We start from the raw sequence: 24,834 nt of genomic DNA on the forward strand, positions 1-24,834 counted from the left end.
AAAACGTGCCCATAAATTTGGGATTTTATGGTACCCGCATATGTCTCCTAGTACAGTTGCTAAATACAGTCCTGACAAAACTAAAGTTTTGTCACCTAATACAGTTGCGTCAATTGAGGAAGGGTCATTTGACCCTCCCCTAGATTTAGAAAAATACTTTTTGCGTATTTTCATCGAAACATTTCTAATATGAAAAATATTATAAAGTATATTATTATATAAAAAGTATATTGTATAATATATACTAGTATATTATATTATTGAAGTATAAATATTATTAAAGTAGATAATATGAAATAGGCGGAAAATCTGGATATCTTGGCTTCACATGCCAGAAACCCATACCAGTGGGAAAAAAGCTAGAGTAAATCAGTACCTTTTTCTGCTTTTTATGCAGTTTTTTAAATTTAGCATTTAAATTATCTTTGACATTAAAGTCTTGTGCCTATTAATTTGAATTTAGCACCTAAAAGTACCGGCCAAAATCACCGCTGGTGTTCTGGATTTGCTTCCTAAGTCTAGTCAATTCTTATCTTATCACAGTTAATTGTCTTGAAATTTTCTACTAGTCACAAATGGTGGAAATAAACTGTGACTTCTGCTAAGCTATTATCCATGCTTAAAAAAATGTATATGATATTAAAGAAAAAGTAAATACCTTTTTTCTACTTTTATTAAATAGAAAAGCACTTTTTATTTGATAGTTTTGAATAAAAATTTGAACTTCTTTGAACTATTACCCATCCCCTCCCCCCTCCAAAAAAAATCCTGAAATTTTGAATTTGATTCCCGAGGCAAGAGACAAAACAGGTCGTGTTTGTCAAACTGTCAGGAAAGTATGCAGTTTGGGGGGGGGGGCAGTGATAAAAAAAGACACTTTTTATTTGATAGATTATATAACACGGGCCCAGAAATTTGGGATTTTATGGGACCTGCATACGTCTCTGCAAACTACATATAAAGTTTTGTCACCTAATACAGTCGCGTCAATTGAGGAAGGGGTCATTTGACCCTCCCCTAGATTTAGGAAAAATACTTTTTTGTGTATTTTCATCGAAACATTTCTTTTTGCTTTTTTAATTGAAAACATTGAGAGAAATGACAAATTTGCCTCCCCCCTAGATTGCGAAAAATTTGTTTTACCCACCCTTCGTCTTGAATTGACGCCATCGACATAATAATGAAATCTACCGACGTGTATGTAATCTCTAACTCAGCATTTAAAATTTAGGCCTAAAAAAAAAACTTTCTTGTGATGATGGTAAACCTACTGACTCGGTTTGCATACTGGAGAAAAACTCGCTTCAGTTACCTTTTAGATAGCATCCCATGATCGTTCTCGCATTTGTGATTGGCTGGGAGCTACGGATAATTACAAATTCCATAAATTAACATGTCAGGAATTGGAACAATTTTGAACAAGACAAGCCTGGATAGCTGGGCTTCACGTGCCAGAAACCCACACCAGTGGAACAAAAGGTAAAGGAAACTACAAAAACGTATAAGTAAATAAAATAACTGGGTAAAACACTCGCATAAAAACATAAATAGGGAATAATGTAAGAAATTCACATATTAAAAGTTTTGAGCATTTTGTGATGATTAAACACTGTACACAGTGTGTTTTTAGATGTATTCCAATGTGAGGTTCTAACTAAAAAAGACAATTTTTATGTGTAGATAAAATATTCATAATTTGGGAAAACAAAGGTAGTGAAGCCTGTGATGTTTATTGATTCAGGTTGAATAGAATCGAGTTTGTGAAGGTAGTGAAGTAATGAAGGTAGTCTAGCTAGAAGTCTTAAATTTTGGACAAACGACTTCGAAAACTGTTTTTTCACATTCAAGACGCAGACGACGAAAATTCTAAGAATGGTTGCTTTTTTGGCAGAGGGTATAAAATGTAACGTGGGGAGTTACCAAAAAAAAACCTTAGGATGTAAGGGTTACCGAAATAGTTGGAATTAAAGATCCTTTTACTTTCATTTTTATTTCTTCAATGAACGTATGTATATTTACGCTTATAATATATTTAATTTAATAAAATGTATTTGTTACACTTATTTATTAAATGGATATTATCTACTTATATATTATTTATAAATAAATAATATATACTTATTTTTCCAATATGTGTATATTTATTTATTCTCTTTGTTCAGGTCAACACACTTAATCAAGCAACAATGGCTGAAATGAAACAGGCCATGGATCAAATTCAAAATGACTCCAGCGTAAAGGCAGCTGTCTTGATTTCTGGCAAGCCTGGGTGTTTCATTGCGGGTAAGGTTGATAACTGCCTTCTTTATCTTAGTTTTTTAGTCTCAGTTCTTTCATTAAAGATCAATTCTTAAGTCTGACTTCTATTAAATTAAATATACTTCAAGTTAAAATTGTAAAATTGCTTTTTAAAGCTTGTTGCCAACATAGAAACGCAAGAGGGTGCACCTCACCTTCCGTAGAAGGGAAAAGCTCTGTTCCCAGACAGTATTGCTCGGTCCAAAAAGTAAGGAGCGAAAAAATGCACCTCTGTTGATGCAAGGCCACCAAAGGCAGATGATGCCTCTCCCTCCCTTATCCTACCAGCCCCTCCTCTTGAAATCTTGGAGATACTGACAAGAACCAGCTGTAACCAGTATTCCCCCAGTCCGTACAGTCTAACAACCAAGAGGTTTGGAATTTCAGACTGATCAAAGATTCAAATAACGAAGACGACCACGCTGCCTTTCCATAACAAAAACAGAAACGAGTAAAACAATAGGAAATTTACCTAAGGCAGCGGAAGTTTCAACCTCAAGAATTTGTCCTTTCGGCTCTATATCTAAGAGGTATTATATTCTAACAAGCTGCGTACATAAATAAAATAAAACGTGCAATAAAACGTGATTTTTCAAACTAAAATTAAAAATTAAAAACTGTCCCAGAATCATTACTTCAACTAAGTTCAACCAGGACTGTTGAACTTCGAATCTTCGTTATAGTTCCAAAAAGACACTGTCCTCCTAAAATACTAAGAGTCTTTCTTCGAATTTCAGATATTTCGTGGGAGTCTAACGAACGTCCGAGTTCGGACTGTATATATTTTTCTTTGAAAAAAATATGTTTATATGCATTTTTTTATATTTTTACAAGTCAGACGAAATTTCAGGGGGGATCAACTCCCCCTGGATACGGCCATGCCTGTGACCTCTTTTAAAGCATGTTAACTACCACAAGATAAAGCCAATTTTGGACTAAAGTCTATACTTCTGCGTAAAAAATGGCAGCTCTGGCTACATTTATAATACGGATACAGCTCTGTCTGTTCTCTGCGTACTATGTTAAATTAATGTTACATTAAATTAATAATAATGGTAAAACTAGATTAAATTAGATATAATTAAATTATATTAATGTTATATTAAATTAATAATAACTTTAACTCAATTAATGATGTTATATTGAATGAAATTAATGTTATATTAAATTAAAGTTAATTAGTTATCAATTTAACAAATTAGTTTTTAATTTTAGGTGCTGATATTACAATGCTTGAAAAGTGCCAGACTGCTGAGGAAGCTTCTTCCCTATCAAAAGCCTGCCAGGACATCCTTTTTGAAGTAGAAAAATCGCCAAAGCCGTTTGTTGCTGCTATTATGGGATCCTGCTTAGGTGGTGGCCTCGAGGTAAGAGACAGAGCGCCTTATGGTATGAGATAACATCAGCGGTACTACAATTGAAATCATTAAGTTATAAAGTTTTTTTTTTTTTTTTTTTTTTTTTTGGCGTTCCTCATTTTTAACAGGGAAAGAAAAGTGCTTAAATAGGATACATAGTTGACAAGTTAAGTTGGTGTTAAAACATTTAATTTAGTGTTTTATTTTGATTGAGGTGTGTTAAGGAAGAGATTGAGTGGTAGTTGGGTACATGATGTTGATGTTGTGTTTTGTTTATAAGCTTCTTCTGTGATAAGTGTTATTTTTTCTTCTGTTTTTCTTTGGTTATCCCTCCTTCATATCATACTGTTGAATTTGTAGGGAATGTGGAAGTTTTTTGTTAATAATTAACGTTAAAATATACTTACTTAAATCAATAAATTTACTTACTAGAATAGAGAAATGAATATTTTGACTAACGTAGTGGTCAGATCTATATCTAGCTAGACTTCTATACCAGGACGCTTTGAAAGACGTATCTGTAAGGGGAAAGGAATGTTTGCGTTTAAACAGATAAAATGAATAAATTTGATAAAAGCAGCTCTGCGTTTTTGCAAGATCCATTTTGAAAGGTCCGGAAATCATATCTTTGAGAATGACCCCCCCCCCCCTACAGCCCTCAGTTTAAGGGTTATAAGTTATGCCCTGCAAGTCTATAAGGTATATATAGAAAGGATGATCGTATAAACTTCGGAGGTGGTCATTTGACTATTAATCAGAGGTTCTTTTTAAGATTCAGCGCGATCGGAGGGTGGATACCCCCTCCCCCCATAACTTCTATTTTCACGAAACGTATCTGATAGGAACTTTGAGATAGCCATTTGTGTTCGTAGAAACTTCAAAAAAGGCTCATTCGATTGGATATTGAAAGGGCGAGTTCCCTTATTATTAGTGTTCAGTATATTTGAAAGGTCTGGAAATTATGTATTTAAGGATGACACCCCACCCCCCACAGCCCTCAGCACATGGCTTGTAAGTCATGTCCCGAGGGTATAAGGTATTTATGGAAAGAATGGTCGTAAAAACTCCAGAATAGGCTCATTTGATTAGAAATCAGTTTTTCTAACTCAAGCATAACTCGGCATTATTTGAACAACTGAAATTAACTCAAGACATAAATAAGAGATGCCTTTATTTTGGAAGGACAATAAAATATGTATTCCCAATATAGATAGGTCCCCTTTGCAGGGTTTCTACTTCAAAAAGGATGTCCTGGCAGGCCATTCACTCTGTGTTTTTGCAACGTTCACTTTGTGTGAACTGTTGTCTCAGAATAAAAAATGAGTTTCTAAGGACTCAGAGATAAAGATTCTTTTTATGCCTTGCTTACAGGCCCTCCCAGAGCTTTTAACCTATACCACTACATTTGCTGAGTTTAAATTCAAGTTCAATGACCATTTTCTGTGGAGCAAAGGTGTCCTTTGGATGTTTTTTCTCTAGTTTATGGGGTTTTATGGTTCTCTATTTATTCTTTATTTTTCTCTGTCATCTGGTAATTATTTAATTGTTAAGGTACAGAGTATATCAGTAGATTAATGGTGGCGCTATGAACCTTTCTATAAAAAAGAAAAAAAAAGAAAAAAACTTGAAACATGGGGAGGGTGAACTTTATAAATTGTTTTCCTAAGCGATTGAACTTATCTTTTTCAAGCTGAAAATCTTTTTTACTTACTCCCTTTCCAATTTCCTATTTCTTGTGAAAACTTCTGGTTAAGGACAGAATACATTTTACTATCGTTATATATATCATTTTCTTTATTTATTTTTTTTAAAAACCAAATCTGCACTGGTTGGCCCAATTCTCTCAAAAGTTTGGACATTTTACAAGAGAATTGTAGGTTGACATGTACAAAATTTATCAGCGGTGGGGGTCCAGTAAAAAAAATTTATTTAAATCCAATTATCTGGAATGAGTGCATTCTTGTGATTTCATTTGTCAGTTGCCACAAGTATGCTTATGCAGGGATGCTTAGTTGACAGGTTACGTGAATTCGTTAATTCTCAAATTAAACTTGTCATTTTCAAGCTAATTCAAATCAATTATTGGCCTCCATATATTTCTAATTTAAAAAATTGGAAATATATGTTCTGATTTATTTCCAATTTATTTATTTCCATATATTTCCAAATTAAAAAACACAACATTTAAAAATTTCTGCTGTTGTTGTTAATCGTATCCTCTGTTGAACCAAATCTTCTGTGCAGCACTGAACGCTTCAGCGCTGATTAGACCAATGGGCATCCTTATCACATAGCTGGTAATTTAGATTTATGGATCATCATTGGATAGTATGAATTTTGGATCTCTTGAGACACAAAAAGCCAAAATATTTTGATGGCCATGCCACGCAATCATTTTCAGAAGCCATATCATTCCTATCTCTGGTTTTTACCGTCGAAGATTCAAAAACAGTTTGTAAAAGGGAATGGTTTACCACTCCTTCAGCTGTCCAAGTCAGAAACGAAGATCAAGTATTGTTGCGAAGAGGAAACTTACCACTCATTCAGCTGTCCAAGTCAGAAAAGAAGATCAAGTATTGTTGCGAGGAGGAAGTTCTACAGCTTGTAAAAGGGAATGGTTCACCACTCTTTCAGCTATCCAAGTCAGAAACAAAGATCTAGTATTGTTGTAAGGAGGAAGTTCTTATCGTTAGTTTAACTTGAAGTTCTTCTCCTCATAGCCACCTAAAGCGAATTGACTAAATTTTGAACAAACCTTTTTGTTTAAATAGCCTTCTGAATCTGGTTCAAACAATCTAATCAGATCCATGATTGATTGGGATAAGTATATGTGATGTAACGCCTTTATCGCAGTAAACTCTGAATTGTCAGTTCCTCAATGCACTTAAGCAATGGCACTAGTTGTTGCAGCAGCAGCCGTTTGAAGTTGGTTCGCCCTTGAAGTTGCACGGCAGCAGTGAAGTGTTCACGGCAGCAGAAGCCGTGAAGTTTGTTGACGTGCTTTTTGGAGAATAATAGCTGTTAGTTACTGCATATTTAATTGCGGCTATGATTAAACCGTCTCTGTGGAGGGTTTGAAAGCTATCTGACTGCTTCCCACGAATGCTTTCCCTATATCATATGCAGTATATGATCAACTTCTTCCACAGTATTACTCATTAGTGGAAAGAGACTGACAATTGCGATCTGATTAGGATTATTTTATCGTATCGATTAATATTTGATTACAACTTATTTGAGAAGCGTAGAATTAATTGTAACCAATGTAATTATTCGGTCAATCGAACGTATCCCCGTGTATCCTTGTGCTTATGGCACAATTTTATAGAGGTAATACGCCCATACAGACGATTGTACAATTAAAATGGCAGTCTTCCTGAAGCAAAACTGTGTTTTCGTAACAACTTCCCCTAGTTGCCTCGATTTGAGCTAATTGTTGTAGCTTATTCGAGACTTGAAGAGGGTTATTTGTAGGTATTGAAACTTCAGCTAAAAATTTTGTTTTTGTATATCTAGACATAAGCCTGGAGTCTCCTAGGATTTTAATAACATCTTTCTTTATTTTTTCTCTTATTTCAACCCAATCCACGCGAAAGGCAAGTTGGTAAAGCTCATTAAAGCATCGTGTCATGGCGACATCTCATCATGAAGGATGAAAGTAACGCGTCATGGCGACGGCTCATTACGAAATACGAAAGCAGCGCGTCATGGCGACGACTCATCACGAAGGATGAAAGTAACGCGTCATGGCGACGGCTCATTACGAAATACGAAAGCAGCGCGTCATGGCGACGACTCATCACGAAGGATGAAAGTAACGCGTCGTGGCGACGACTCATCACGAAGGATGAAAGTAACGCGTCATGGCGACGGCTCATTACGGAACGTGAAAGCAGCGCGTCATGGCGACGACTCATCACGAAGGATGAAAGCGAATTCATGAAAGCAATGCGTCATGATGATGACTCATCACGAAGGATTGATGGGGATAGCACCGGAGAACTGGAGGGGATGTTGATGGACAAATCCCAGCAGATGCATTTTGGGAGTAGAAAAAAATGATGATGTAAAAAGAGAGCGAAGTATGACGGCGAAGAAAACAGAAGAGAAGAGACGCGGAAGATAACGATGACAGTGTTAATGATAATAATGATTCTCCGGTGGTACTAATGATAAATGAAACGGTAATAAATAGTGATGCGGTGGTAATGACGCTAATGACAGTGGAAATGATGGTAACGATTATGATAATGTCGATGATGGTATGCTGACAGTAGTGGAAAAACAATGGTAATGACGGTGATATCGAGGGTTATCGTTATTGATTTTGATTCCTTGTTCTTCAAAATCATAACATATATCGTTGTTGTCTTGAAAATCGCTGTTAGCATCATTATCGGCTAGTAGCTCCATACTGTTTTAGTAACTGAAGCTTCGTAAAGGATGGCAACTAAATTATACAGGTGTTGATTTTTGAGTGGGTCAATTTTGCTCGGCCGAGTTTTTTAGGTTGATATTCTTGGGTGTACATTTGTTTGGGTTGCGTGGGTTGAGTTTATAGTAAATTTTCCTTTATATCTTCGTTTTTTTTTTCAAAAATGATGAATTTTGGGTAGACAACTATACAAATCTTGTAACTGTAATCTTGCTGAGTGATCTTCTGCTGAAGAAATAATTTGTGAAGCTCTGTTATAAATAACTTCGTTTTAGGTTGCTTTAGCGTGCCGTTATCGTATTGCTGCAAAAGACAAAAAGACTGGTGTTGGTCTCCCTGAAGTCATGCTGGGCTTATTACCAGGAGGAGGCGGTACTCAGAGACTCCCTCAGCTAATATCTTTGCCAACTGCTTTGGATATGGCATTAACGGGTAAAACTTTGAAGACAGATAAAGCCAAAAAAGTGGGAATTGTGGATATGGCGGTCGATGCATTGGGTCCCGGATTGAAGCCTTCTGATCAAACGTAAGTGAAGTATTACAACTCAGCATGGAAGCTTGTAATTTTTTTTGTTGAATTCGTACTATGTTAGTGTTAATTTTCACTATAATCTTTCCTCTGCCCAGTTAAACTAGGAATTTTTGGTGTGGTAACTATATTGTTTATTTATACGTGTATGCTTAAAACTACTTAACAACGCTCAGTGCGTATTAAACCTTAATATGCACTCTACTTAGCAATCCCTATCAGCATATTTTCAAATCATCTGTACCAGAGATGAGGCGAGATGACTCATCACAACCGCGCTTGTATTGGTAACCTTTCAAGAAAACAGGTCGGATTTGTCATCAAAAAGTTCCGTTGCTGCAAGTTCTCTTCTTGAATACCCCCGTAGTTTATGCAAAGAAGCTATGGTAGTCATGATTAGTCAAATAATATTAAATAATTGATAGCGTCGCGAGTATTACTTAAAGTGTGTTTATTTTTAAATTACCAAGGGCAGTGAAAATTAAATCTGAAATGAAATTTAAATAAAAATGAAAATGAAAATTAAAATTTATGCAGTTATATATTTTTAAAATACGTACAAATTGAAATTCAGTTTTATATGTAAAAGATCCGCATTATGCAGCTACGCAGTTTCGGGTTGCAGCAGGAATTCAAAAAAAAAATATTTGGTTGAAAAATCAGTAAAAAATAAAGTTAGGACGACCTGGTTCGAACTGATGATCTGTCAATCTGCATTCGAATGCTGTTCCACTGAGCTATGTCTCCTTATTGCTTATTTATTTTTATTTTTATTTTTTGGTACATCAACATACTGTAAATGTTTGAATTTTTACGGACAAAAATCGTTGTCAAATTTAACTAGTTAGTTTAGCTTATTTATTTTCAGGTGGCAACACTTGACGGAATTGGAGTACTGTCCTAAAAATTTCATAATATTAAAGCAACCAAAGAAAAAAAATTAAAAATTTGCGGTCACTGTTTTTATTTTTTAGAGTTGTTAAAGCTTTAAATAAAGTTCATATCTTAATTAAATTGATATAATAGTATTTCCGTTAAATCATTGAGTATGACTAATTTCTTATTTTTAAAAATGTATGAGTTATGTTCTAGCAATACTATAAATTTGTTGCAACGTCAGTAAAAACGTTAACGTTAGTTTAATCGTTGAGTATGACTAATTTCTTATTTTAAAAAATGTGTGAGTTATATTCTAGCAATGCTATAAATTTGCTGTAACGCTATTAAAAATTTTAAACGTTAACGTTTGTTAAATCCTTGAGTAAGACTAATTTCTTATTTTAAAAAATGTGTGAGTTATATTCTAGCAATGCTATAAATTTGCTGTAACGCTATTAAAAATTTTAAACGTTAACGTTTGTTAAATCCTTGAGTAAGACTAATTTCTTATTTTAAAAAATGTGTGAGTTATATTCTAGCAATGCTATAAATTTGCTGTAACGCTATTAAAAATTTTAAACGTTAACGTTTGTTAAATCGTTGAGTATGACTAATTTCTTATTTTAAAAAATGTGTGAGTTATATTCTAGCAATGCTATAAATTTGCTGTAACGCTATTAAAAATTTTAAACGTTAACGTTTGTTAAATCCTTGAGTAAGACTAATTTCTTATTTTAAAAAATGTGTGAGTTATATTCTAGCAATACTATAAATTCGTTGCAACGTTAGTAAAAACGTAAAACATTAACGTTAGTTAAATCGTTGAGTATGACTAATTTCTTATTTCTAAAAATGTGCGAGTTAGAATATTCTAGCAATACTATAAATTTGTTGCAACGTTAGTAACGAGGCTATTACGCTTTCAAATACTCCTAATATTTGGAGCAAGTAGGATCTTTTTTTTCTTTTTTTCTTTTTTTTTTTTTTAGGGTTAGCGGATTTCTGACTAAGTTGCACAGAACTGTGTTTGTATTTTATAACCGGCAGGTTTTGATCCAAACAAATTTGGTGGTAGATAAAGCGGCAATATTTTTTTATTTACTTTTGTTTATTGACAAAATTTGGGATTAGCCGGATAGTGCAAGCAATTTTTTTTTTTTTTTTTTTTTTTTTTTTTTTTTTTTTTTTTTTTTTTTTTTTTTTTTTTTTTTTTTTTTAGGGTTAGTGGATTTCTGACTAAGTTGCACAGAACTGTGTTTGTATTTTATAACCGGCAGGTTTTGATCCAAACAAATTTGGTGGTAGATAAAACGGCAATATTTTTTTTCACTTTTTTTTTTATTGACAAAATTTGGGATTAGCCGGATAGTGCAAGCAATTTTTTGTAGATATTTTAAATGGGAAGCCAAAAATCAACATTTTTTCAGTATATTCACGAGCTAATTTTTAATTCACAGACTGACTGAAATATTTCAAAAAGATACTCTTAAAAATTAGAGCCTCTAAAATTTTTATTAAAAATTAAAATTTAATTAAAGATTAGATTGCTTAGAGCCTATGAAAGTTTCGATTTTCCATCATAATAGGATTGAATGTAATCACTGACTATTTTGGTTATCGATCTTAGTCTTTTTTTTATCACAGTTTATATATTTATAATTATTATATCATGCAATTAAATTTAATTATTATTCTCATATTATATCTATAAATTTCATGTATTTAATAAATAAAATTTATGTTAATTTATTATACCATTAATTTATGTTATATTTATTATTATGTATTTAATTAGATTATCTAATAGGCTACAATTTATTTTAAGACATTGAGTTTTTCAATCGTTTACTGGTCAGGCACCTGAAATGTAATTTTGTGGCAATTGTATCGGAAAAAGGGGTCAGATTGGGCTGTAACTCTTTGGGGTCTGTGGTCTGAAAGTGAGTTTAAGGAGTTTACCAATTTTAACATTGAACCACGTGTACTTTAAAATTAAAACAAGGCTTTAGAATTGCAGTAATTGTCTGTTCTTCCGTTTCAGGACATTGGAATATTTGGAAAAGGTCGCAATAAAAACTGCGTCTGATTTAGCGTCAGGTAGCTTGAAGGTGCATAGAGGACCGAAATCGCTTTCTGATAAAGTCTTTAAAACAGCGTTGAAGTATGATTTCGTAAAAAATATGATATTCAATAAAGCAAAGGCTGCTGTCATGAAGCAGACTAATGGACTCTACCCAGCACCCCTTAAGGTATGTACAAACTAATTAGCACTCCTTAAGGTATGTTCAGACTAATTAGTACCCCTTAAGGTACGTTCAGACTAATTAGCACCTCTTAAGGTATGGTGAAACTAATTAGCACCTTAAGGTATGATCAAATTGATTAGCACCCCTCCAAGTTTGTTCAGACTAATTAACACCCCTTAAGGTATGTTGAAACTAATAAGCAACCTGTAGGGTATGTTAAAACTAATATTCACCCTTTAAGGTATGTTCAATCTTATCAGCACCTGTTAAGGTATTTTCAAACTAATTAGCACCCCTTAAGGTACGTTCAGACTAATTAGTACCTCTTAAGGTATGGTTAAATTAATTAGCACCTTAAGGTATGATCGAATGAATTATTACCCCTCCAGGTTTGTTCAGACTAATTAACACCTTAAGGTTTGTTGAAACTAATATGCAACCCTTAGGATATGTTTAAACTAATAAGCACCCTTTAAGGTATGTTGAAACTTATTAGCACCTGTTAAGGTATGTTCAAACTAATGAGCATCCCTTAAGGTATGTTCAAACTAATTAGCACCCCTTAATGTATGTTCAAACTTATTAGCGCCCCGTAAGGTATGTTCAAACCTATTTTTGGTTTCTTAGTGCACCATAGAATGGATTGATACAAACAGTTTAGTTTATCGGATGACTCCTCCCTTCCAAGGATTACCCTTTTTTTATGATTTGGCCTCCTTTTCTTTAAGTCGCTTAGAGGCTATAACCTAAAAACGTAAAATGTCATCGTCGTCAGGTGAGTGACATCAAGGCTGTTTTCTGCCCATGCAATGTAACAATTTTAATCATCTTGTGAATATGTATATTTTTATATAAAAAAACTGAGTTTCTACAAAGAAATTGTAGTTTGCATGAAATATTTAACAATATATCGGTGGTAGTAATTAAAAAATTGCTATGCGACATTTTTTCCCATTAAACTGTGATTTGAACCTTACGCAAGTTCTGTTTTTATCTAATCCATTTTCTGTTCTATTAGTTAAATAGTATCATTTTCTATTATAATATCTCTATTCGTGTTTTTAGCGTCTTGGAAAGACAAACTTCTTGGAAGGTGATGATAAAGATCTACTTTTTTGCCACCGAAGGGGTGGCGTATCTAGGGGGATGAGTTTGAGATTGTTCATATTCTACTCGGTCACTGCCCACAACTACTTGACTTTAATTCAACTTTAAGGCTAATTGTGGAAAAAGCCAAGAGAGATGGTCCGATTGCGTGAGAGGCAAATCTGGCATAAGCCCTTATTAGTAGCAGTAATAGTAGAACAATTTTATTGAAAATAATCATTTTTATATAATAGCACAACAGAAGCGGAACTTGCGAGGATGTACTAAAAACAAAAAAAAAAAGAAAAGAAAGAGTATGGAGCATGAGACCGTTTACCGAAACAACATAAAAATGAACAACGAAACACTACAATATAAAACCCCAAAACATCACATTAAAAAATACAGAAAAATAACCCACTGAAAATATAGTTAATCTGTTTCGAAAGCAAACCTACCGAGTAACTCCACACGTAGATCAGATTTCAACTGGTTAAAATTACCACTATCCTTAATAACCTTCCTAAGTTTGTTCCAAAGCTTGAAAGCTCTATAAACAAGAGAAAAAGAAGACCTACTAGAAGCAAGTGTAGGAACCTCAATATTTCCTCGTATCCGAGTATTGTGTTGGTGAACATCTGACCTCTCACAAAATATACCTGCAAAACAATCTGGAATTAAGTATCATTATGATACCTATATATAAAAATTACGCAACCCGGCTGCAGGCATTATATTTATTTCGCTGTAGACCAACCTCATGGATTCCCGGTTCCCCACGCCACAAAAAAACTCGGATAGTGCTATTCTGGTTCACACGGATTGGACGAATAAACAAGGGGGAAGTACCAAGCCATATCGAGGAACAATACAAAATATAAAGGTAAATAAGTAGATAGCTCCGAATAGTTTTACTGCTGATGATGGACACTGTATATGTGTCCGAAATATCCAGTTAAAAAATTCTATATTTGTTTCACTGTCAATTTAAAGGTTTCATCCCTATTTTGAACTATTATATTTTTCGTTAGGGTAAATAAGGGAAAATATAACAACCGTAAAACATTTGGGGGAAAATATGTTAGAATTTATGCATCATACCTAGTTTACGCGACAGTATTATAAAAATCGACTTCACATGGTCCTTAAATGATAGGGTTTCATCAAAGTTAATTCCCAGGTACTTGGGGAACCGTGTACGTTTGATAATTCCCCGCTCTGATATCAATTCAGTGATCTAAGGATAAAAAATCGGAGATCAAGAAAAAATAACAAAACTTGGCTTACCTATATTCAGGTCAAGGTAATTGATTTTTAGCCATATGCATATCTTGGCCACTGCTGCATTTGTTGTTGACATAAGCAGTTGTATAAAAGTTGTATTAGGATTGTATAAAAATGATGTCAGTTCATTTTTTAATAGGTAAGTCTATCTATCTTCCGTTCATGCGTCATTCCTGGGGCAGAACTAAGGTAGATAGTGATAGAACTAAGATATTCATAGAACCTATAGTTTTCCAAGTGCTTGATTAAATGGCACGGGTAAATGGCGGGAGTAAGTATGACTCTCTTTTTGGACCAATACTTGTTTGTTAGCCTTTAGAAAGCTAACAAACAGCCTGCCTGCCTAGCCTGCCTAGAATCTCAGGCAGGTTGACCAAGAATTTAAAATTGACATAGAACCGTTAGATTGCCTGGAATGAGAGGTAGACAAGGCACACCTACCTCTGGTCTGAGTCAGGTTGACCAAGAATTTAGAATTGACACAGGACCATTAAATTGCATGGAATAATGCGTGGTAAACTTATGTAGTCAATTCTTCCTCCCCAGGAAGAATTGCTTAATTTTTTCATAGAGGGGGAAGAATGAAGCAAAAGTGTAGAGTCAACAATCAAGCCATTTATGATAATTAACAGATTACGAAGAACAAAAGATATGAAGAACATATAAGAACAGAAGGCACAGAAGAGAAGATAATCAACAAAAGAACAAAGCAAAAGATTAGATCATTATCAGTCATTATCATCCTGTTTATTATCATTTATGATAATGAACAGGCTACTTTTCATGGCTTATTTATGCACTGTTTTGTTCAATGAATTTTTTCAAAGAAATTTGGATTTATAAAAATGAACAGAAGCTAAATCATAAAAACTCATCAACTAAAGAATTCATATGAATATACAGGACAGTGGTAAAAAAAGAATGATATAAACGTGTAGCCTAAAGGGTAAAAGACTGCCTGAAAAATCAACACGTATTAGGGAAGGAAAAGTTTGCATTACGATCTATGCTAGTAAATGTTGATTTTCATTATTTTCTTCTAGATTTTAGATGTAATTCGTGCTGGGTTAGATAAAGGATCGAAGGCTGGCTATGATGCAGAATCAAAGGGCTTTGGAGAGCTGGCAGTGACGAATGAATCCCGAGGTTTGATTGGTCTTTTCCATGGACAAACTGAGTGTAAGAAGAATCGATTTGGAAAGCCAGCAAAGGAGACCAAGTTAGTTATTGAGCTTTCCTTTTTGTTTATACTTTTTTCTTTTCCTTTTTTTTAGCACCACATGGTACCAGCCACTTAGTTTCAGCCTAGCTTATTGGAATACATCTGAAACTGTAGTTTCTTCAATATATTAAATAAAAAAAAAAAATTTCGACTGAAAGCAAGGAACAACATTAAAACTTAAAACAAACAGAAATTATCACGTATATGGGGGGGGGGGTTGCTCTCAACACCTCACTCTTTACGCTGAAGTTTTTAGTACTTAAAAAAAGCTTCTTATTGTTCTAATTAAACGAACATAGTGTTTCAGAGGGTTGTTTTTAAAGAATTGGGACAGAATTCAAACTTTAGCGTAAAAAGTGAAGTGTTGAGGAAGAGCAACCCCCGTCGTATACGTAATAATTTCTGTTCGTTTTAAGTTTGAATATTGCTCCTTATATTTAGCTGAAAAAACGTTTTTTTTTATTTAAGTTCTGATCATTTTTTTGTAATGCCGGGAAATCTAGCTACACCTCCACGAAAAAATCCCTTTCCATACGGATTTATTCTCTAGATTATTTAATCCTGGTGAAAATTTATGTTTTTCCGCGCGTAAAATAGAGTTGGAAAAGAGAACGCAGGACATAAGAAGAATTTCGTTTAGAAATTCTGACAAATTCCCACACTGTATATTTTTCCTGAAATATTCACCCCCTGGAACCTTCTATCCCCATGGAAAATTATTCCCGTGGAAAATCCCACCAACAGAAAATCCCCCCCCCCACACCCGAAAAATTTATACATGCTTCCCAATAACAAATACTATATGTAGAAAATGGGCAAATTTTGTAACTGAAAGACCTTTCCCTAGGGGCTGTGGGGGGTCATGATATCTCCAAAGGCAGTTATTCAGCCTTTTAACTATGTTGAACAAAATGGCTATCTCAAAATTTTGATCGGACAATTTTGAGAAAAAATAGCCTGGTAGGAGGCCTATTTGCCCTCCAATCTTTGTGGTCACTTAAAAAGGGCACTGGAACTTTTAATTTCCGTTCAAATTAGCCCTTTCCTCGGTATTTTAGGACCAATGGATCGATACGATCGCCAGTTGAAAACAACAACAAATAAACACACATCCGTGATCTTTCTTCTGGCAAAAAAAATTCAAAATCCCACATTTTTGCCGATAGAAGCTTCAAACCTCTATAGTAGGGTTCTCTGATATGCTGAATCTGATAGTGTGATTTTCATTAGGATTCTGTGACTTTTAGGGGTGTTTCCCCCTTTTCTCGAAAATGAGGGAAATTTTCTGAGGCTCGTAGCCCTGGATGGGTACGACTAAAGATAATGAAAACTATGTATTTGAAATCAGCATGATAAACCGATTTTTTTGGTATATCTATTGGTATCAAAACCGTTTATTAGAGTTTCGGCTACTATTGAGCCGGGCCATTACGTACTTACAGTTCGTTACCTCGAACTGTTTGATTCTTGTACCCTAAAAAGGAAACTTAAGAATCAAATAATTGAATCAATGAACTCATACACCTGTCTTTTTATTTAGGTTTTTTTATTTTCGTTTTTATGGCACTTGGTATTAACCAAGCGACATATAGCGATCGCAAATTCTGTCGGTCTGTCTGTCCCGGTTTTCCTACTTTAGGCACTTCCAGGTAAGCTAGGACGATGAAATTGGGCAGGCGTATCAGGGACCGGACCAGATTAAATTAGAAATAGTCGTTTTCGCGATTTGACCATCTGGGGGTGAGTGGGGGGTTGGTCAATTTGGAAAAAAATAGAAAAAATGAAGTATTTTTAACTTACGAACGGGTGATGGGATCTTAATGAAATTTGATATTTGGAAGGATATCATGTCTCAGAGCCCTTATTTTGAATCCCGACCAGATCTGGTGACATTGGAGGGAGTTAGCGGGGGAACCTAAAATCTTGGAAAACGCTTAGAATAAATAATAATAATAATTTATTTTTGACCCGCTACAAAAAATCAAAGCGGAGTATCAATAAAAGAAACAAAACAAACACTACACAGAACAGAAAGAACAAGAAACTAAAGCAAACGAGTATTTTTCTAATTCTGAAAATTAGAAAAATGAGGTATTTTTAACTTACGAAGGAGTGATCGGATCTGAATGAAATCTGAAGTTTGGAAGAATATCTTGTCTCAGAGCTCTTATTTTAAATCCCGACTGGATCCGGTGACATTGGGGGGAATTGAAGGGGGAACCTAAAATCTTGGAAAATGCTTAGAGTTGAGGGATCGGGATGAAACTTGGTGGGAAAAATAATCATTAGTCCTAGATACGTGACTGAAATAACTGGAACTGATCCACTCTCTTTGGGGGAGTTGGGGGAGGAAGGTTAATTCTGAAAAATTAAAAAATGAGGTATTTTTAAATTACGAAGAAGTGATCGGATCTTAATGAAATTTGATGTTTAGAAGGATATCGTGTCTCAGAGCTCTTATTTTAAATCCCGACTGGATCTGGTCAAGGGGAAGTTGGGGGGCGGAACCTAAAATCTTGGAAAACGCTTAGAGTGGAGGGATCAGGATGAAACTTAGTGGGGAAAATAAGCACAAGTACTAGACCAGAGATTGATATAATCAGAACGGATCTGCTCTCTTTGGAGGATTTGTGGGGAGGGTTAATTCTAAAAAATAAAAAAACGAGGTATTTTTACCTTACGAAAGAGTGATTGTATCTTAATGAAATTTCATATTTACAAGGACCTCGAAACTCAGATTTCTAATTTTGAATCCCGACCGGATCCAACGTCATTAGGGGGGGGACTGGGAATCTTGGAAAACGCTTAAAGCGGAGAGATCAGGATGAAAATTGATGGAAAGAATAAGCACAAGTCCAAGATAGTCACTGACATAACCGGAACGGATCTGCTCTCTTTGGTGGAGTTGGGGGGGGGATAATTCGGAAAAATTAAAAAAATGAGATATTTGTAACTTACGAACGGGTGATCAGATCTTAATGAAATTTGATATCTGGAAGGATCTTGTGCTTTAAAACTCTCATTTTAAATCGGAAACAGAAATCATGGAAACTGGACATCTTGGAAAGCCCTTACGTCATTAGGGGGGGGGGGGTGATCCAACGTCATTAGGGGGGGGAATGGGAATCTTTGAAAACGCTTAAAGCGGAGAGATCGGGATGAAACTTGATGGGAAGAATAAGCACAAGTTATAGATATGAGATTGATATAATTGGTACGGATCCGTTCTCTTTGAGGGAGCTGGGGGTTGTTAATTTGGAAAAATCAGAAAAATTGAGGTATTTTTAACTGAAGAATGGGTGACCGGATCTTAATGAAATTTGTTATTTAGAAGGAACTCATGTCTCAGAGCTCTTATTTCAAATCCCCATCAGGTCTTTTGACATTGGGGGGAGTTGGAGGGGGAAACCGGAAATCTTGGAAAACGCTTATAAATGTCGTAGATACGTGATTGACGTAACAGGACTGGATCCGCTCTCTTTGGAGAAGTTAGGAGGTGGGGCTCAGTGCTTTGGTGAATTTGGTGCTTTTGGACGTGCTAGGACGATGAAAATTGGTTTGCGTGTCAGGGAGCTGCACAAAATGATTTGATAAAGTCGTTTTCCGCTATTCGACCATCTGGGTGGCAGAAGGGAGAGGAGAAATTAGAAAAATTGAGTTATTTTTAACTTACGAGTGGGTGATCGAATCTTATGATATTTAGAAGGACCTCGTGACTCACAGCTCTTATTTTAAATCCCGACCGGCATTAAGCCTCTGATTTTCCTTTTAAAGCAATCTATTGATTCTTAGAATTTTGCTAGAGCTCATACCATATGAGCTCTTGGCTCGTCCGACCTCGTCACAAGTGCCATATGAGCTCTTAGCTCTTGTTTTCTTTAGTACCGCGTGGTACCAGCCCCATTGGAGATGTAAGGCAGTGTTGCCTCGTCTAAGAAATTTGTTTTAGTAGTCTCGAAATATGGATAAATTGTATTGAGCTTGTCGTCTTAATTGATAGTGCTGTTGCAAACTGTCAGGCGTAACCGTATATTCTACCAACGAAGAACAGATGTATAGTTACCGCTTAGAATAACATTATTTGGCTTTAACGTTAACTATAAAACGTTGGTGTTAAATGTTTGCATTATCGTATTTAAACATCTTTGGAACCATCCCTTTTTAACTAATGGGCTTGGCAGTTACAGTCTTTGCTTGTAGCTTTTCAGATTGTACAACATTTTATAGCATTTAAGCTTGCTTTTTCACAGAAAATGTAGATTATAATGGGCAAATTATTTAAATTTCTAAAACATGTACACTTAACAAAGAAAATTGTCTTATGGTGCTGCAGTGAGTTTGACCTCAGTTTTGTAATGCGGAACCCAGAGAACCCTGGTTTTAGAACCCAGAGAACCCAGGGAACCCTGGTTTTAGCAACACATTGCAAGGCCAACACAAGAACACTAGTAGTAAGAAGCGTCGTTAATCCGATTATTTACTGTTATTTTTGTATAACAAAGAACTTATATCATCATGGAAATGTTCCAAAAGACTGAGACAGTCTCTCAAAAAGCAAGTCAGCCTAAAAACGCTTGAAATGGGCGTTAAAATAAAAAAAAAAGAAGATTTTTGGCGTAAAATTTTAGGTTGGACAGCGTGATATGTATGTCCATCAGTTAAGAAGAGAAAGCACCAAATATGAGGAAAAAACATTCGTACCGTGATTAACGTCTTTATCAAAGCAAGTGAAAAGCTAATTTGTTTCATAATAATATACTATTAGGTCTAATTGAAATAATCTGTTGTAGCACAGTGGATTCGTGCTCTGCTTGGCAATACGGGGCCCTTGGTTCGATCCCTGCCGCAGCAAGGTTGGGCGACAAGCTTGCTACTTGTCCCTGTAAAAAAACACCGAGCAACTGAAACGTCGATTTGACGCCCTATGGGCCAGCAATGGCTCTGGAGGATCTTTATCCTTTTTTTATCTAATTGAAATAACAGTCACCCTATCTGCATCAGCTACAAATGGCTTTTTTTTGCACCAGCCAGTTTTTACACCGTATTTTTAACCTTTGTTTGCTATGGGCTGTGCATCGTTCTTTACTAGATTGTGCAATGCGACCATATCAACAGTTTGGCTGTAGCAACTCAAAATAGGTAATTTCGCACTTTTTGTCAAGTTGATATTGATAAACCAATCGGTTAAATAGGACTACCATCAATTGATTGATTCAATCTGCTTTCTTAAATCAAGATAACCAGAGCTATCAGTGTTTTATATTTTTGTTGTTAAAATGCAGAAATAATTTGGGTTTTGAGTTTTTAACGTCAGAAATATTTTTGGTTTATCTTGAAGGCTTTAGTAAAACCTTCTTTACATAAACAACTTTTTATTAACAAAAAATGAAAACCTAAATTTAAAAATGGAAAAACCAAATTTTAAAAATCAAAAAACCTAAATTTTTAAAATCGAAAGACCAAAATTTTAAAATTGAAAAAACAGAAATTTAGAATCGAAAAAATGAAAGTACTTTTCAGGTTTTTTTTTCTGCTCTCTTGTAAAATTTGTGCTTTGTGGGAAGGGAAGGGAGGGAAAATTAAACCTGCCTAATATTCGTTCCTAAGACCCTGTGGAAAAAAATTATACTCTTTATTTCAACGCCTTATTACTTAAGCCTTATTACTGTTTAAGACGAGGGATAGATAGAATATTAATATATTTTATTAATATAGTTGATTATATTATGCAAATTAATAGATCTATTAATATAATTTTTTTTTTTTTTTTTTAATTTAAGTTTTTTGATTTTTAAAATTAGGCTTTTTTACAATCTTAAACACTAAAAGCAAACACTGTATCTGACAAGCCCTTTAGTAAAGAAGGGATGATTTCAAAGATTTGTAAATACTACAATGCAAACTATATGTGTCTTGAACAGTCTTGGAAAGTACAAAAAAAATTGAATATTTGATATATAATGATGTTAATTGTTGAGTCAAAATTTTATTGTAATTTTAATGTTTATTTTCAATATTAAGTATAAAAGAGAATATTTTAATATAATTAGTTTTCAGTAAAGCACCAGTGACGGAGTAGGTTTTAGACTTTTGCAGTAACAGAAGGAGGCAAAACCGAAACTCTTGTTTGTAGTGATTTTTGTTCGTTTCAAGCTTGATTGGCATATTTAATTTAAGTTTTATTTGTTTCAAGATTTATTTATTTATTTATATTAATATCTATTCTATGTTTGCTTGCATTGATTGTTTGTTTAATTTATGTTCGTTTTGGGTTTCATTTTTTTCTTTAATAGTAATTTCTGGTCGTCTTGAGTTTGAATTTTGACAGGTATTTGTGTCTGCTGATCTCAAGTTTAATAAGGTCTTTACTTTTCTTTGAAAAACTTCTTTTTCGGAGAGTCTTTAAATTAATTTTTGTTCGTTCTTGATTGCAAAACAATTCAAGTTCTTAAAAAAAATCCTTATTACAAAATCAAATTTTTTTTCAACGTTAAACATTCATCAAAGTATTAAAACTAGTATCAAAGTAAAAAAAATAACAAAGTAAAGAAAGCATCAAATTAAACAAGGTACCGTACCGAAGTAACAATGCAACAAACAAAGTAAGTAACAAAGCAACAAAGTAACAAAGCAACTTGCAAAACTTGCAACAGCTCTTGCACCGTAAATCTAATTTACCACGCAAATCACTAAATCTAAGTTTTAAAGTAAACAACCCATGCCCCCGGCCTCTGGGGGGTTGTGTCGACGCCAGAGTCTTTGTTATCTGACCTTTCAACAATTTTAAAGAAAATGGCTATCTCAATTTTTATCTGATGCATTTGAGGAAAAAGGGGCTTGGAGGATAGCTGCCCTGTGATCACTTTTGACTCTTAAAAAGCGAACTAGAACTTTATATTTCCGCCCGAATGAACCCTCTCTGAAGTTTATTCAAGCATCCTTTCCATGGGAAACAAATATGCCCCCAGGGTATAAATTACAACTTCTTCCCCCGGGCCTGGGCCCTGGAGTTTTTGTTATCTGATGTTTGAATTATTTAAAAAAAATGGCTATCTCAAAATATTTATGGGATGGGTTTGGGGACTCTTAAGTGAGCTAGAACTTTATATTTCCAATCAAACGAGCCCTCTCTGAGGTTTATTCAAGCATCTCTTCCTTACGAACCATATATGCCCCCTGGGCATAAATTACAACTTCTGTCGCCGGGCCCTAGGGGTTCTGTTGACACCGGAGTTTTTGTTATTGGATTTTTTAACTATTTTTTAAAAAATGGCCGTTTCGAAATTTTTATCATATGGGCTTGGGGGAAAAAGGGGCGTGGTGAGGGGGCTAGTTGCCTTTGGATCTCTTTTGACTCTTAAAAGTGAAACAGAACTTTTAAGTTCCAATCAAATGAGCCCTTTCTGAAGTTTATACGAGTGTCCCTTCCATAAGAACCATATTTGCCCAAGGGGATAAATTACAACTTCTGCCTTTGGGCCCTGGGGGGTTGTGTTGACACCGGAGTTTTCATTATCTGATTTTTGAACTATATTAAAATATTAGCTATCAAAATTTCTATCGGAAGGGTGTGGGGGGGGCTATTTGACTTAAAAACTGGGCTATATCTTTCGATTTCCAATCAAATGTATCTTTTCTGACGTTTATACGAGCATCCCTTCCATAAGAACCACGTATGCCCCCATGGCCTAAACTACAACTTCTGCCCCGGGCTCAGGGGGGTAGTGTCGGCACTTTGACTATTTTTAACAAAATGGCTATCTCAAAATTTTTATGTGATGTATTTGGGGGAAAAGGGCGTGGGGGTAAGGGGGGCTAGCTGCCGTCTGATCACTTTTGACTCTTGACTAGTGAAATAGAACTTTCAATTTTCAATCAAATGAGCCCTCTCTGAAGTTTATACAAGCATCCCTTCCATAAGAACCTTATATACCCCCAGGGAGTAACTTATGACACCTGCTCCTGCGCCTTGGGGTGTTGTGTCGACATCGAAGTTTTTGTTATCTGACCTTTGAACCATTTTTAACAAAATGGCTATTTCAAAATTTTTATCTGATGCATTTTGGAAAAAAGGGTTGTGGGAGGGGGCTACTTGCTCTCCAATATTTTTTGACTTTAAAAATGTCATCTAGAACTTTTCATTTCCACTCAAATGAGCCCTCTCTGAAGTATATATGAGCACCCCTTCTATGAGAACCATATTTGCCCCCAGGGCATAATTTACAACGCCTGTCCTGGGGCCCTGGGGGGTTGTGTTGACCCCGGAGTTTTGTTATATGATCTTTCAACTTTTTTTAATAAAATAGCTACCTCAAAATTTTTATCGAATGCATTTGGTGAAAAGGGGCGTGGGGGGAGGGGGGCTTGTTGTCCTCTGATCCCTTTCGCCTCTTAAAAAGGGCACTATAACTCTTGATTTTCAATTGAATGAGCCCCCTGAGACAACAATCCATCGTCTAATTTTATGCCATGTCTGAATGGAGTGTGTCTATCTGTTAAGCAATATTGTCGACGTTTCTAAGACAGAACCCCAAAAAAACAAAAACTGAGATACGACTTATAAGCTTAAGTGAGCTGTTTGGTTATTTACACTGCTTATGCCTTTAATCGTTCCGATGTATAGTCAATTATATAATTGTCATAGATCTGACGCACCTAACTGTAGCTTGTATAAGTTTTGGAATAATACAAGAAAATGTAGTTGGTGTTTATTTGATTTTCTTTTTCTTTTCTTTCTTTCATCACTCCAGTTAGCAAGCAACTAACGTGGCAGTCACATGCCGTCAATTCTGAAGTATAAATTAACTATCTTGTGATTCTATAGTCCCTAGGGAGAGAAAATCTTTTAGGTCATAAAACAGAGGTCCCACCGATCCCCCTCCCCTCCTTGGTTTGGGATATCAGGTAGTTTGACCATAAAGGCCCAAAATGAAAAGAGTTGATTTTGGGTCCAAATTTTTGAAGTTTTACTGATGGAGGTGGTCCTTTCGGGCCAGTCATAGGAAGGATTCATACATGAATCCCTGTCTACTTTACTTACCCTATGTTTAAGCAGGACCGTTCAGAGGGAGGGGGGTTCTAGCAACCTGCCCTGGGAGCCGTGGCAGGGGCTTTAATATTTATGTTTTAGTCCAAAGCGGGTGCCATAAATAATTTTGCGCTGGTCGCCACCAACCGAAGGAATGGCCCTGTGTGGAAGCATGCTGAAGATGGTTATTAGATATGGGTTATCATAAACATCTTTTTTTATAGGACGCTCGCTATTCTTGGAGCTGGTTTGATGGGTGCTGGAATAGCTCAAGTCTCTATAGACAAAGGAATGCATGTGCTCATGAAAGATATGAGTCTTGAAGGTTTAGCTAGAGGCCAGACACAAATTCAGAAAGGACTTGACACTGCTGTTAAGAGGAGGAAGATAGCAAGGTGAGTTACCCTAGAGGTTCTGCGAAGTCAGATAGGAGTTTAAAGAGTAGGCTAAGGGGTTCTCAGGGTTTAAT

General features: G+C 35.2%; 1 protein-coding gene across 7 annotated transcripts in view; it reads left to right on the forward strand.

The window, feature by feature from the left end:
* The window catches only part of LOC136034003 (trifunctional enzyme subunit alpha, mitochondrial-like), a 110,304-nt gene that overhangs the window by 16,401 nt on the left and 69,069 nt on the right, over positions 1–24,834 (forward strand). For all 7 annotated transcript variants that reach the window (XM_065715038.1, XM_065715039.1, XM_065715040.1 and 4 more), the window contains 6 exons: positions 2,163–2,283; positions 3,514–3,665; positions 8,367–8,617; positions 11,541–11,748; positions 15,159–15,334; positions 24,590–24,760. In XM_065715038.1, the coding sequence (XP_065571110.1) occupies positions 2,163–2,283; positions 3,514–3,665; positions 8,367–8,617; positions 11,541–11,748; positions 15,159–15,334; positions 24,590–24,760 (1,079 nt within the window). The remainder of the gene's footprint in view (positions 1–2,162; positions 2,284–3,513; positions 3,666–8,366; positions 8,618–11,540; positions 11,749–15,158; positions 15,335–24,589; positions 24,761–24,834) is intronic.

The sequence above is a fragment of the Artemia franciscana genome, chromosome 12 (assembly GCF_032884065.1).
Source record: "Artemia franciscana chromosome 12, ASM3288406v1, whole genome shotgun sequence".
In the NCBI taxonomy this organism is placed as follows: Eukaryota; Metazoa; Arthropoda; class Branchiopoda; order Anostraca; family Artemiidae; genus Artemia; species Artemia franciscana.